At 36.4% G+C, this 12,121-nt stretch overlaps 1 protein-coding gene across 1 annotated transcript in view; it reads right to left on the bottom strand.

The window, feature by feature from the left end:
• Window positions 1-2,502: 2,502 nt before the first annotated feature.
• PARP4 (poly(ADP-ribose) polymerase family member 4) overlaps window positions 2,503-12,121 on the bottom strand; it is an 85,453-nt gene continuing 75,834 nt past the window's right edge. The window contains exons 31-34 of the mRNA XM_081126678.1: window positions 10,214-11,281; window positions 8,403-8,502; window positions 5,893-6,025; window positions 2,503-2,864 (exon numbers count right to left, since the gene is read on the bottom strand). Of these exons, the coding sequence (XP_080982804.1) occupies window positions 2,669-2,864; window positions 5,893-6,025; window positions 8,403-8,502; window positions 10,214-11,281 (1,497 nt within the window). The 3' untranslated portion in view covers window positions 2,503-2,668. The remainder of the gene's footprint in view (window positions 2,865-5,892; window positions 6,026-8,402; window positions 8,503-10,213; window positions 11,282-12,121) is intronic.

Below are 12,121 nucleotides of genomic sequence, written 5' to 3'. Positions count from 1 at the left end.
CTGCACACCCCCTAATGGGGAACAAGCTGGCAACCAGGGCATGTGCCCTGACCGGAATCAAACACGGATCTTCTGGATCATAGGTCAATGCTCAACCGCTGAGCCCATGCCAGCCAGGCTATCTATCTATCTATCATCTATCTATCTATCTATCTATCTATCTATCTATCTATCTATCTATCTATCTATCATCTATCTATCTATCATCTATCTATCTTTATTTATTTACTCATTTATTTAATTTTTGTTTGAAATATTACAGATGTCCCTTTTTCTCCCCAATAGATATATTTTTTTAAATTAAAAAAAAATAAGTTTAAAAAAATATAACCAACTAACATTAGTTGATGAGGGAAAGCTCATTATTTCAGAAGAATTCCAGCTAATAAGTCTAGAAGAGAGAGTCACAGCATTTCATGAAAATAATTCAGGCAACAAAACTATTAGGTGAAAGATGGATGAGGAACTGGATGCCAAAATCTCTCTCCACAGATTCAGGGAAAACACACTGTCACTGTGGAAACCCACTGATCAATGTAAACATTATTAAAAGTAGAACAATAACCAGACTCAACGGCTTCTGTGGACAAAAATGTTGATCCTTAACCTACTCAGGTCTTTAGACCTAATTTCCATTCTACAAGAAACATGGAGAAAGAGAAAAGGAAGCAACCAGACAAGTACAGAATGTACAACATCCTAAAGGACAACTGACCCTGTTTCTTCAACAAAGTCAACAGCGGAAGAGGAAAGAAAAGAAAGTTCTAAATTTATAAAAACTTTAAATCTCAAAATAATTTTTATTTATTTATTTATTTATTATTATTTACTTATTTATTCATTATTTATTTTTTAGAGACAAAGAGGAAGGGAGAGAAAGAGCAAAACAGTGATTTGTTGTTCCACTTATTTGTGTGTTCATTGGCTGGTTCTTGTATGTGCCCTCGCCGGGGATGGAATCCACAACCTTGGTGTATCAGGATGATGCTCTAACCAACTGAGCTACCTGGCCAGGGCTAAAAAATTTAAGTATATATATTCACTGAAAAACTTTTCAATTAACCCAAAATATGTAAGATAGAAATAATGTTCCTACTCCTCAAAAGTAACCAGTTTGGGATATGATATGACAGATTTTTATGCAATACATATATAAACACCCATTTGTATCATTTTTAAAATGAGTTTTGTTGCACATCCTTCTGTGTGTGTCCATATTTCTATAAGTTGAATTTCTAAAAGTTGAATTCCTTTTAGTGAAATTTATAGGTCAAAGAGGGTAGTGATAAATACCTGTAATGCAAAGTTTTGTTTTACTAGAATGTTTCCAATAACAATGTAACGAAGTACCTGTTAACCCACATATTCTTTGTTAGAGTATTATCAATTGTTTAAATCCCTTAATCAACCATGAAAAGACCGTTTATCTTCTGTGATTATGTCAAGCAGACAAGTAGGCAAAGATGTAATAACAAGTCACTGTAAATTTCGATGACTTATTATATAAACAGCAAGAAGAAAAGCAGTCAAAGATACTACCTTCCCTTGTCCAACACTCCCAAAGGCGCTAGATAATTGCAACATGAGTTGTGGGACACATCATTGTTGAGGATCCAATTCTAGATGCAGCTGAGGGTTTTAGTCTGCAACTGTATCTTGAACTTCATACCTTATCAGAACTGGGAGGTGACGAGAAACAATCTCAGGACAGCCTCCCAGGGAGACATAGAGGCAGGTGGGAAGCCTCATGGCAGCTCCTAACCTCTCATCCTTCTGGTACCAACAGGATCACAAGGCCTTCTAACAAGATTCAATAAGCTGCAGCTCAAGCCCAGGGAATTAGGATGGGTCACAAATTAGAATGTTGAAAGTTACTCAAGATAAAGGCAGGTTTAGCAGTAGAAAGGAAAATCCTGAACCATGTGAATGAGGGGAGGTATTGGGCAGTTGGTTAATGGCAGCAATGAGGACAGGTAGGAGGGTAGCCAAAAAACTGTAACCCAAAGAAACCGAGGTTTTATGAAAAAGTAGAGGAAATGGCCTAGGAGGGGTAATGTGGAGGAAAGTGGACCTTATACCTTTCACAAAAAATAACTGAAACTAGAACACAGACCTAAACGTAAAATGCAAAACTATAAAACATCTAGAACATAGGTGAAAATCTAGAAGACCTTAGGTTTAGTGATGAGATTTGAGACACAACACCAAAAGCAAGAGCCATGAAAGCATTGCTTGGGATACCCAGTTTCTCTAACAAGAAGTGTATGAGGGGATCTGCAGAGTAGGACCCACACCAAGGAGTATGCATACTGGGGGTGAAGGTCTGGATACCCAGGACCCTGGAAATGGGAATGTGGACATCAACCAAAGACCTGTTTCCTTCCAGCTTTCTCAGTCCAGCTGGACCAGTCTATACCAGACTCCTGAAAGGGGAGAAGGCAATGAGCTTCCGGGACCATCCAGATGTGTCTTTCATCACCTTAAAACATTTAAACACAAGAAATCTGTAATACTGTGATTTTTATTTACTATTGCTTGTTCATTAAAATAATTTTGCTTCTATGTAAGTGACTTATTGCTACTTTTGATAAAATCATAAATTTCATTATAGGTGTCTTAATATTATTATAGAAGCTTGAAAAAAGTTTAAAATACAGTTTCATCTGATTCAGCCTTGACCATAATTAAGAACTCTATGAAGAGGAGAGGTAGTATTTATGGGTTGGATTCCCAATAGTTGTTTAGTGGCACAGTCCCAGTCTTTACCCAATTCAAGCCGTTGGCAGATAGATGGATATTGTCCTTCAGTTCTTCTTACCCATTCACTTGCTTTCTTTATTTTCTCAAAAGCCCAGGGAATATTCCTAGATTTAGAAAACAATGTTTCCATCAATTTCAGAATATAATTAGATATGAAATGTAATGTGGTACCAAATCTAGCACATTAGCTCAGACAAAATAATTGTCAAAAATTAAGATTTTTAAGAAAAGCAGTTCTCTTTGACACTTTATTAAAGTTATTCTACCAGCCTGACATGCTTTTAACTTATTAAGTACATTTTTAAAAAATATATATCTTTATTGATTTCAGAGAGAGGAAGGGAGAGGGAGAGAGAGAGAGGGAAACATCAATGATGAGCGAGTTATTGATCAGCTGCCGCTTGCATACCCCCTCAGTGGGGATGGAGCCCGTAACCTGGGCATGTGCCCTGACTGGGAATCGAACCCCAATAGCCTGGATCCTAGGTCAATGCTCAACCACCGAGCAATGCCCAGCCGGGCTATTAAGTATATTTTTAAGAATATTATACCCTTCACTTCCCAGCTTCCACTGTGTGTCACAGACTTCCTTGCTGCTCTAGGACAACTCAAGTATCTTCTAGCCTTTATACATCTATTTATTGTCATTCTTTTCCATTCTCCATCTAATCCTACCCATTCTTCACATATAAACTCAATCCTATTTACAAATTAGACTTCCATTTCTCTCTCCTTTTCACTCTACCAGGAATTCTCAACTTGACTAGTTATTTGCAAAGTACCTGAGTGTCACCCATGAAACTAAAACTGGCATATACTTAATTCTATCACATAAACTTACTAGTAAAATGTGCATATCAAAAACTTCGAGTTTGTGTCTATTAAATGCTGTTGAATATTCAAGACTGTCAAGTATTCAAATCTGCTTAAGACTCAGAAAAATTCTGAAATTTTTGATTAATATTAGTTGCTTCCTCTTTTGTCATCTGCTAGAAGTTGTTACCAAACAAGTGGTAAAACATTAAAGTTTTAAAGAAAATTCTATGGGGGGGAAACCAAAAATTTGAAAGATTCTCTCCATCTTCCAGATTTTTTCCCATGTAAACTGGGAAAGGGCCATCAGAATAGTGTGGTGGTGAAGACCTGGGTTCAAATCCTGCTTCTTCAATTACACAGTATTGCCTGTGTGATACTGGGCAGCTTTCATTCCACACTGGAAGTCTCAGTTTCCTCAATTATGATAACGATATGAGATCCTGTGGGTTTCTTGTGGGGATTAACAAAATGCATGTTTAACAGTCCCTGGCACAGAGTAGGTAGTCAATAAATATTTGCTGAATATCATGATGATATGAACATACCAAATAGCAACAGGATAAAAGTGGTTAAAAGATTTGTTTCTCAATAATTATTAGTCTTATAGTTTACTAACTACTGAAAGCAACAAAACTGATTTTAAATATTCTCACTAATTCAACTGGCCTTCCTTTAATCCAAATGGCCTTGAGACTTCTGACTGATCCTCCTGCTAGTGTGAAAATTTTGTTTATACATCTCCATGCAATGTGCTATTGCATTAACATGTAAATCATGAAGTAGGAAAAAGAGAAAGAAAAGTTTTAAATAGGCAATAAACAGGAAATAAAAATTATTTAAAGGTTTTATTTATTAAAGTGTCAACAAACCATTTTGCTCTCACAGTAACAGTAATATAATAAGAGCCATATTTTACTTTTTAAAATCTTGCTTTAATACTTTGTGATATGCAATTCAAAAGTAGGTTCAAAGTTGTTAATATTTGATCTAGAGGCTATCATAGCTGGAGCAGATCAAAACAGAAGTGTCTCTGTGAGAGGATGAAAATAGTTCTCATTTAATTTAATTTTATCTGTAAATATGTATCTCTAAGGGATAAGAACTTTTTCTTAAACATGACAAAATAGTTATAATTCTTTAGTATTACAAAGTACCCAGGTAATGTTTAAGTTTTCCTAATTGTGTTCTTTTAATACAATGGATTTTGTTTAAATCAGGATCTAAACAAGTTCTACATATTGCCTTTGGTTCATATGACCATTAATTTATAGGTTCCAATTCTCTCCTCTTTTTTGTCTTGCCATTTATTTCCTGACATCCCAGACACTGCTGAGTGCATTCCCATGAATAATTTAACATGCTCAAGCTCTATTCTCTGATATTTGATCTTTATTATGTAAAATATTTACACAGTTTCTAAGTCGAAACCATAAAACAAGGTATATTAGGAGAAACTTAGCCTTCATCGTTGTCTCCTTCTCCTCCTCCTATAGATAATATTTTTATTAGTCTTACTAATTTTCCCTTTATCTTGCCTTTTAAAAAAACATAAGCAAATTACATATGTGTGTGTGTGTGTGTGTGTGTGTGTGTGTGTGTGTGTGTGTGTGTGTACACAAGGGCACCCATTTGCATGGGGTATGGATAGAGTTTTGATGGATAAGGGGTATTCATACAGGCACTTGAGGCCTCTTGTGGTACCAGGGGTCAGCCAAGGGTTAGCAGCCAGGGCCCGAGAACTGGATCTCTCTACACTACATTTTGGCATAAAACGTCAAGTGATCCTAGAATTCTAAATTTGAATCTGGTCTTCTAGTTGGTTATGTTAGATTTGTCAAAGTAAAACTTTGGATCATATTTTATTTAACAATTTCTTAGTTTAACTTACAACTTTTAAAGACTTAGACTTACAGCATGTCGGTTTGCATTTGTATTGTTGGCCCAGGCCCTGCAATTGTTGGGACCAGGAACTTTCTAAGAATACATAGAATCCACATATTATAGTGAAAAGAGTTCTAAGCCAGGAGCCAAAGAACTGGGCTCCAGTGTAAAGCTACACTTAAACTCTCTGAATTTTCTTGTGCAACCAAAGAGGCAAATATACTGTCGGCCCTGCCAACAGAAGAGCGCGGGGGAGACATGCCCTGTGAACAAATTCTCTTTGTACTTAGAACTCTGTGGGGCTTATTAGGTTTAGTTAAGAAATGGTTGAAAATATAAGTCATTTGTTTAGTAATATAGTTAAATGGAAAAAATATAGTTAAATATTAAATAATATTTAAAAATTAAAAGATACATAGTTAAATGGAAAAAAACCTGTAAATGGAGGCATCATCCAATTTCATCAGGGATTTGAAGACTATTCCCACTTTTTCCAACCTGGTGCAAAGAAACTGCAGTACCAGAAATGTGGCAATCAGGTCCAGGAGACGTTCTCTTCCTTTTATACCTAAAAGTGGAAAACTCTTTTATGTCTGCTGGAAACTGCACCTCCAACTAAACCATTTATAAAAGTTCTATGAAAGAATTACAGTATGAAACCATACCACAATAGCAGATCATAAAACAGAGTCTCTATTACTTTTCCAAGGTCTTTAATTAGTCTATTTAAATAAAAAACAAGGAGGATCTGGAACATGTGCCTGTCATATTATCCTAAAGGTTATCAGGAAACTGAATTAGATACAGACCTCCCCTCCCTTGCCATCTTTAATAACTAGAGAAGCATGCAGAGAGAAATTCATTTTCTAGGCTCTGGCTACAAATAGCTCAGAAGAGAAAACTTAACTACACAACATATAAACAATCAACATGGCTGATTAGACCAGTATATCAAATTATTTCAAGCTCTGGACTCTATACTTTGATCTTTCTAAATAAGATCAGATATGTAGCCCCAGCCAAACCAAATACTTTTTGTTTCCTGCTTGCCTCTTTCTATAAAAGCTTGTAGCCCTTTCCCCTTACTTTGTAGTTCTCTGGACTCAAGAGGGGAGACTGCTCTCTTCATGAAGTATGAAATAAATTTTTAAAAAATTGTTATTTATTGATTGATTTTAGAGAGGGGTAAGGGAGAGAGAGAGACATGGATTTGTTGTTCCATTTATTCGTAGGTTGATTCTTATATATGCCCTGACAGGATAGAACCCACAAAAATGCTGTATAGGATGATGCTCTAACCAACTGAGCTACCCAGCTAGGGCTCTGAAATAAAAAAGTTTTAGATCAACTGAATTGTTCTCTTTGATTATTTTAATAGTATCTACAGGTAACCAGTGTTATTTATCCAAATAAAGATATTTTACTACATTATGAAATACCAAAATTGCAAATGGAAGTTAACATATATTGGGCCCAGAAATCAAACCTTCATTATTATTTCTTTAATGCAAGTAATGTATTTGAAATCACTTTATATAATAAATTAGACATTTATCAAGTCTCTCTGTTTTACTGTCATTTGAAAACCAAACTCTGTCTCCCTAACACTTGGCAGTGGCTGAAATTTCTGCTCAGCTCTTGATTTTTCCTGGATTCGTTAAAGTCACGCCCTACTAACTTCAAGGTTAGCAGACAGTCAAGGATCTTGAGGGAATTTATACGCAATTTTCAGAGTTCTCCCACTGTCTAGGATTTTCACCCTTAATTTCCAGCCACTCTGGCAGCCTCAAATTCCAACATTTATGTCATCATTCCACTGAGAATTTCTGTTTCAGTTCTAACCTCCATGTGCCTCAGGAACTGAGAAGTGCCTTCAGGTGAAAAGCCAGATAATGGCACTCACCTTATTTGCCTCCCTTCTTTCAAGAACTGTGTCCCCTCCAGTTCTACCCATTTTTTATTGCATTCCAGGCCTTCCTTCAGAGAGAGGCTTTCAAATAGATGCCCAGGGCTAGTAAATGTTATTGGCAGGGAAGTTAGTCAGATACAAGCTCTTCTATTGTTCTAGAAACCTGAACTCTCTCAATATGTAAATTTTCATTATTCCTTTTTAGTCTAGTGAAAGTCAAACAGCAAAGAGTGTGCTGACCCTGGAAAAGGCCTGGAATATGAAAACCCTGGTACTTTAGAGGTGATGGTAGGGGAATTAGATACTGTTGTTCAACGAATACTGACTAGTTGTTTAATAATGTGCATGTATGTTTTATTTAAAAAATCTCTTAACCTAAGGCTAGTATTTGACCTTCAAACTACTTGCTGGTTTGAGGATGTCCAGGATCTCCTCATCCATCCAATTCATTGTCATAAAAAGAAACAGGTCCGGCTGAACAACATGCTCTGGAAGAGACTGACTGGCTGCTCATCAAAGCTATCTTCTCTTCCTGGGCACAAAGCCCTGTATCTGAGTAGGGCTCTGTGACTAGTTCCTGCCATACTTTCTCTTTCTTCCTCATGCCCACCTGGTAAATGATGCCAGAGTTGTCTTTTTTCTTCTTTTCTTTCACCAGAGTAATTTTTAAAAGACACATGATGATGGTAGAGCCACAATATGGAAAGAGTCTGGGTCTCTAAATGACTATGTGGAGTAGAACTTCCCTGCTGACTGATATTTGACTGTGATTTGGGCAAGAAAGTAATCTTTGTGTTAAGCAACTTAAGGTTTGGATTTTTTAAAATAGCAGTTATTGCTATTTATGCTAATAAATTTGCATAGGTGATACCCTAATTAGTGATAAAGATATGACTATAAACTAGTCCCCTATTTCCTTTGATGATTAACAAATATAATTCCAATCATATGTAACTTACATAATTATATAAATACACTAGCTTACGAAAATTATAATGACTAGAGTCATTTAAAGAATTAAAAAATAGTGACTTACCTAGAGACCGAATGCCTTTTTGTTCAAGAAAACTGTTTAAAATAGTTGTATTAAGGTTCAATATAAGTCCCAGTGCTGGTGTAAGTTTCCAGAAGCCATCCTATGAAGTTCAGAAAACAAATTTAAGTAACATTCTTGAAATTTCATCACATAAGAAGTTATGGGATGAATAAGTTTCCAATTGTTTCAATTTGGTTTATGAAGACATGTCTAAAATTTTTATTACTGTAAAATCAAAGTTCTTCCTATACTAGTGACACAGTATTGTTGGGAATTTCATAGATACTATAGCCACTAAGAATCAGAAAAAGGGTAATGTGTAGAGATTTTTTAAAATGGTATTATATATTTTTCTTCTAAAAATGAATTGTTTCTCACAGCAATGTTCCTCAAACTTTTAAATAGCATGATTCCTCTGTTAAACATTAAAAATGTACCCTTATGATATCTGAAACATGAAAATGACATTTTTTTACTAAATATAAAATTTTTATGTTGAATATACTCTTTAAAACTACTTCCTTGTGCTCCCTGTCCCCCACTCACCCCAGCAAAAAGTAACTGCTTTTCAGGCTAACCTCTGTGACATGCTTATGGGGGTGAGGTAAGCTTCCATGTGGGGATCCTAACCTTGAATCAGACAGATTCTGGGTCTCAGGGGAACTCATACAGGGGAGCAGAAAGGAGTGTGATGTCACAGGCAGGTGCACATGTTAAAGGATCTATGGTCATAATTTGAAAAATACCAGCAGTGGTAATATGTGCCAACCAGTATTGAACAGGTGCCAGGTGGTATTTTATCTTTTCAGCCATTCCTTGTGGAGGTACTATTACTACAACCACTTTGCAGAGTGAGGACACTGGAGCACAGAAAGGTTAAGGCACTTGTCCAAAGTTATACAGCTAATAAGTGGCACAGCGAGGATTTAAGCCCCAACAGTATGGCTCCTGGGTCCACAGATAGCAGTGGCTGCTGTACCACTACCTATCTGCTTTTATAGACATCCTTCCAGGTAAGGGCATCTGGGCATCTGCTATAATACTGTTTAAACCTCAAACCACAATATGAGGTATTATTATTATTATTATTCCCATTATATGGATAAGGAAACTGAGGCTAAGAAAGGTTATCTGACTTGCCCCAAATCACTAAGCAGCAGGGCTGGGACTCAAACTTAGTTTTATACTAAATCCAGTTGTTTTTGCTACTAAACTACTTTATATTAAAACAAATAATTACAGATGTGAGAGAGGGCCTTAGTACCTGTGCAGGAGGTATATTTATAGGGTGTTTATTAGCTTCACAAATGGAATGATTTGTGAAGCTACTAAACACAATCTTAGATGCTGACATATGCTCTAATACAATCTTACATGCTGCATTATATTCCCAGGACCTTCTGTAGAAATATTTAGAGTATGCTTACAGTGTCTGCTTAACATCACAATGGGAAATTCACGAGACTTGCAGTTCATCAGTTCTAGAACCTAGGAAATTAAGGTCTTACCCTTGACCCATTGAGGGATGCTCATTTTCAACTGAGGAATATTATCATTCGCTAGCATGATATTCTGGCCCAAGGGTTATAAGCAGATAGACAAACAACAGTCATCATCAAGCATACTGATTTGTGCAATTGCTTTTTTTATTTCTTAGCAAGATTTTCTCAATGAAAGATTACACTCTGGCACAAGTCCCTTAACTCACTGTGGATTGGTCATACACAATTCAGTGACCAGCCACTTTGAGTAGTACTCTTCTCAACTATGAAGCAAATTAAGCATAGACACTGGTGAAATAAGACTAATACCTCGGTTTGTAGACTGAAGAGTTCAGTCCCAGGCACAAAATTCCTCCAGCTTTCTTTGCAGCCTGTGTCATCCTCGTCATTCAGTACCGGAAAGCTTGCAGGAAATTCTCTTGCTTTATCAGATTTTTCTACCTTTTCAAAAAGTCTACTTGCCAGAAATCCTGGTGTTTCATCACTTTTTGTTTCAAAAGAACTTATGGTAGTCAAATATGCATGTGAAAGAGAATCTGATGATGCAGTTCTTGCAGAAATAATTGATGGACAAGCCCCAAATGCAGGAGGGGCCCCACAGTGAGCAAGGCCAATTTGATGTATGGGCTGCTTGTAACTTGTGTTCAAGGGAGCTGGGGAATTTAGAAAATGACGGGGAGAGGAACCAGGAAGAAGATGAAAACTAGACCTTTTGATTGGACCAGGGGGAGGAAGTCTAGGGGGAGAGAACAAAAGATTCTGCTGAGGTGGAGAGTCCAACTCAAGGGAAAAGTCACTACAAGGGCCTTCACAACTTTTAGGTAGATCAGACTGTCTGGAGCTATACCAGGCACCTGAGAAAGCAGAACCAGTAAAAGATCCAAAAGGTGGGTTCTGGGAAGGCAATCTGGGAGGTGAACCCCACTTAAGGGAAATGCCAGTACAACGGCCTGTCTCAAGGCCTTGGTTCTTCTTAGATAGACCAAACTGTTTGGGAATAGCAAGAGAACCAAAAAGAGGGCTGTGAGGAGGTAAGTTGGGAGGACAAAGGGAAGCAGATCCAACAAAGGAAGCAGGTGGGGAACTGGGTGAGCCAGGGGCAGCAAAAGAGTTGGAAACAGCAAGTTTTGGTGAAATGGCTTTTGTAAATACTGGTTTAATTACTGTGTGTTTAAATGAATCTACTTGACTTAAATCCAATGGCCTTTCCACATCTCTACATTCAAAATTGTGTGTTAAAGGTTTTTCTGGTAGGTGGGAACCTAAACTAAGCCCTTCAAAATCTTCAAAAACTTTGAGCTCAGATGATTTATGTTTTTTTTTAGTCAAACGTTTAAACTGCAATTCTTCCTGCCATTCAGAGGGTGCTGAAAGAGCCTGTCCAGAAGAAAAAATTATAATGTCAGGAAAAATGGAATAAAATGAACTATCAAGCAAATGTCCTTCCTAGTAGCTGACTTCCCAGTACCTAGCAATTGCTTATCCCAAAGCACTAAAAAGAGAAACTATTCAAGATCATTTAAATGAAATGTCCTCATTTTGTAGATGTGGAATCTGAGATTTGGAGAGGATATCAGCAATAAATACATTACAGATCTTAATCTCTCTTAGTTCTCAGAATCATGGAATTTTTGAATACCCCTTATTTTACACAAAAGTAAACTGTGGACCATAGAAGCGACGTGCCCAAGATTTTACAATTAGCAGTATCATAGTGTATAAATTAGCCCTAAAATAAGCTCATAATTTGAAGTAAATTATTCTAGTTCTTTATGCTGCTTTACAACAATATTAAATGAGAAAACTGAAAATTTCAAAAGCTTTAAAGTAACTTAATGAATATACCTTTATACCAGAATATAAACAAAATATACAACAAAAAGGATTGAAGGGTGCTATGCTACCATTATTATTTGAATATCATTTAAAGAGTATTCCTTAAATTTTGCATGTAAATAAAATGCAGTTTTGTATGAATTACAAACCCTTGAGGCATTTTGGAATTGGCTAGCCTCTAATTTTATCAATGTAAACGAGCTATTTTAAAAAAGGAGTAGTCCTTTCCCACCTCAGTCAAGTTTTAAGTATACATTTAAGTAATTAATATCGAAGAATATATGACAAAACTCACATTCCACAAATACATGGAGATTAAACAACATATTACTAAAAACTGACTGGGTTAAAGAATAAATAAAAGGTGAGATCAAAAGATAT

This window comes from Miniopterus schreibersii (genome assembly GCF_964146895.1).
Source record: "Miniopterus schreibersii genome assembly, chromosome: 2".
Classification (NCBI taxonomy): Eukaryota; Metazoa; Chordata; class Mammalia; order Chiroptera; family Miniopteridae; genus Miniopterus; species Miniopterus schreibersii.
Note: the sequence above shows the minus strand (reverse complement) of the source record. Positions and strands in the feature narration are given on the sequence as shown.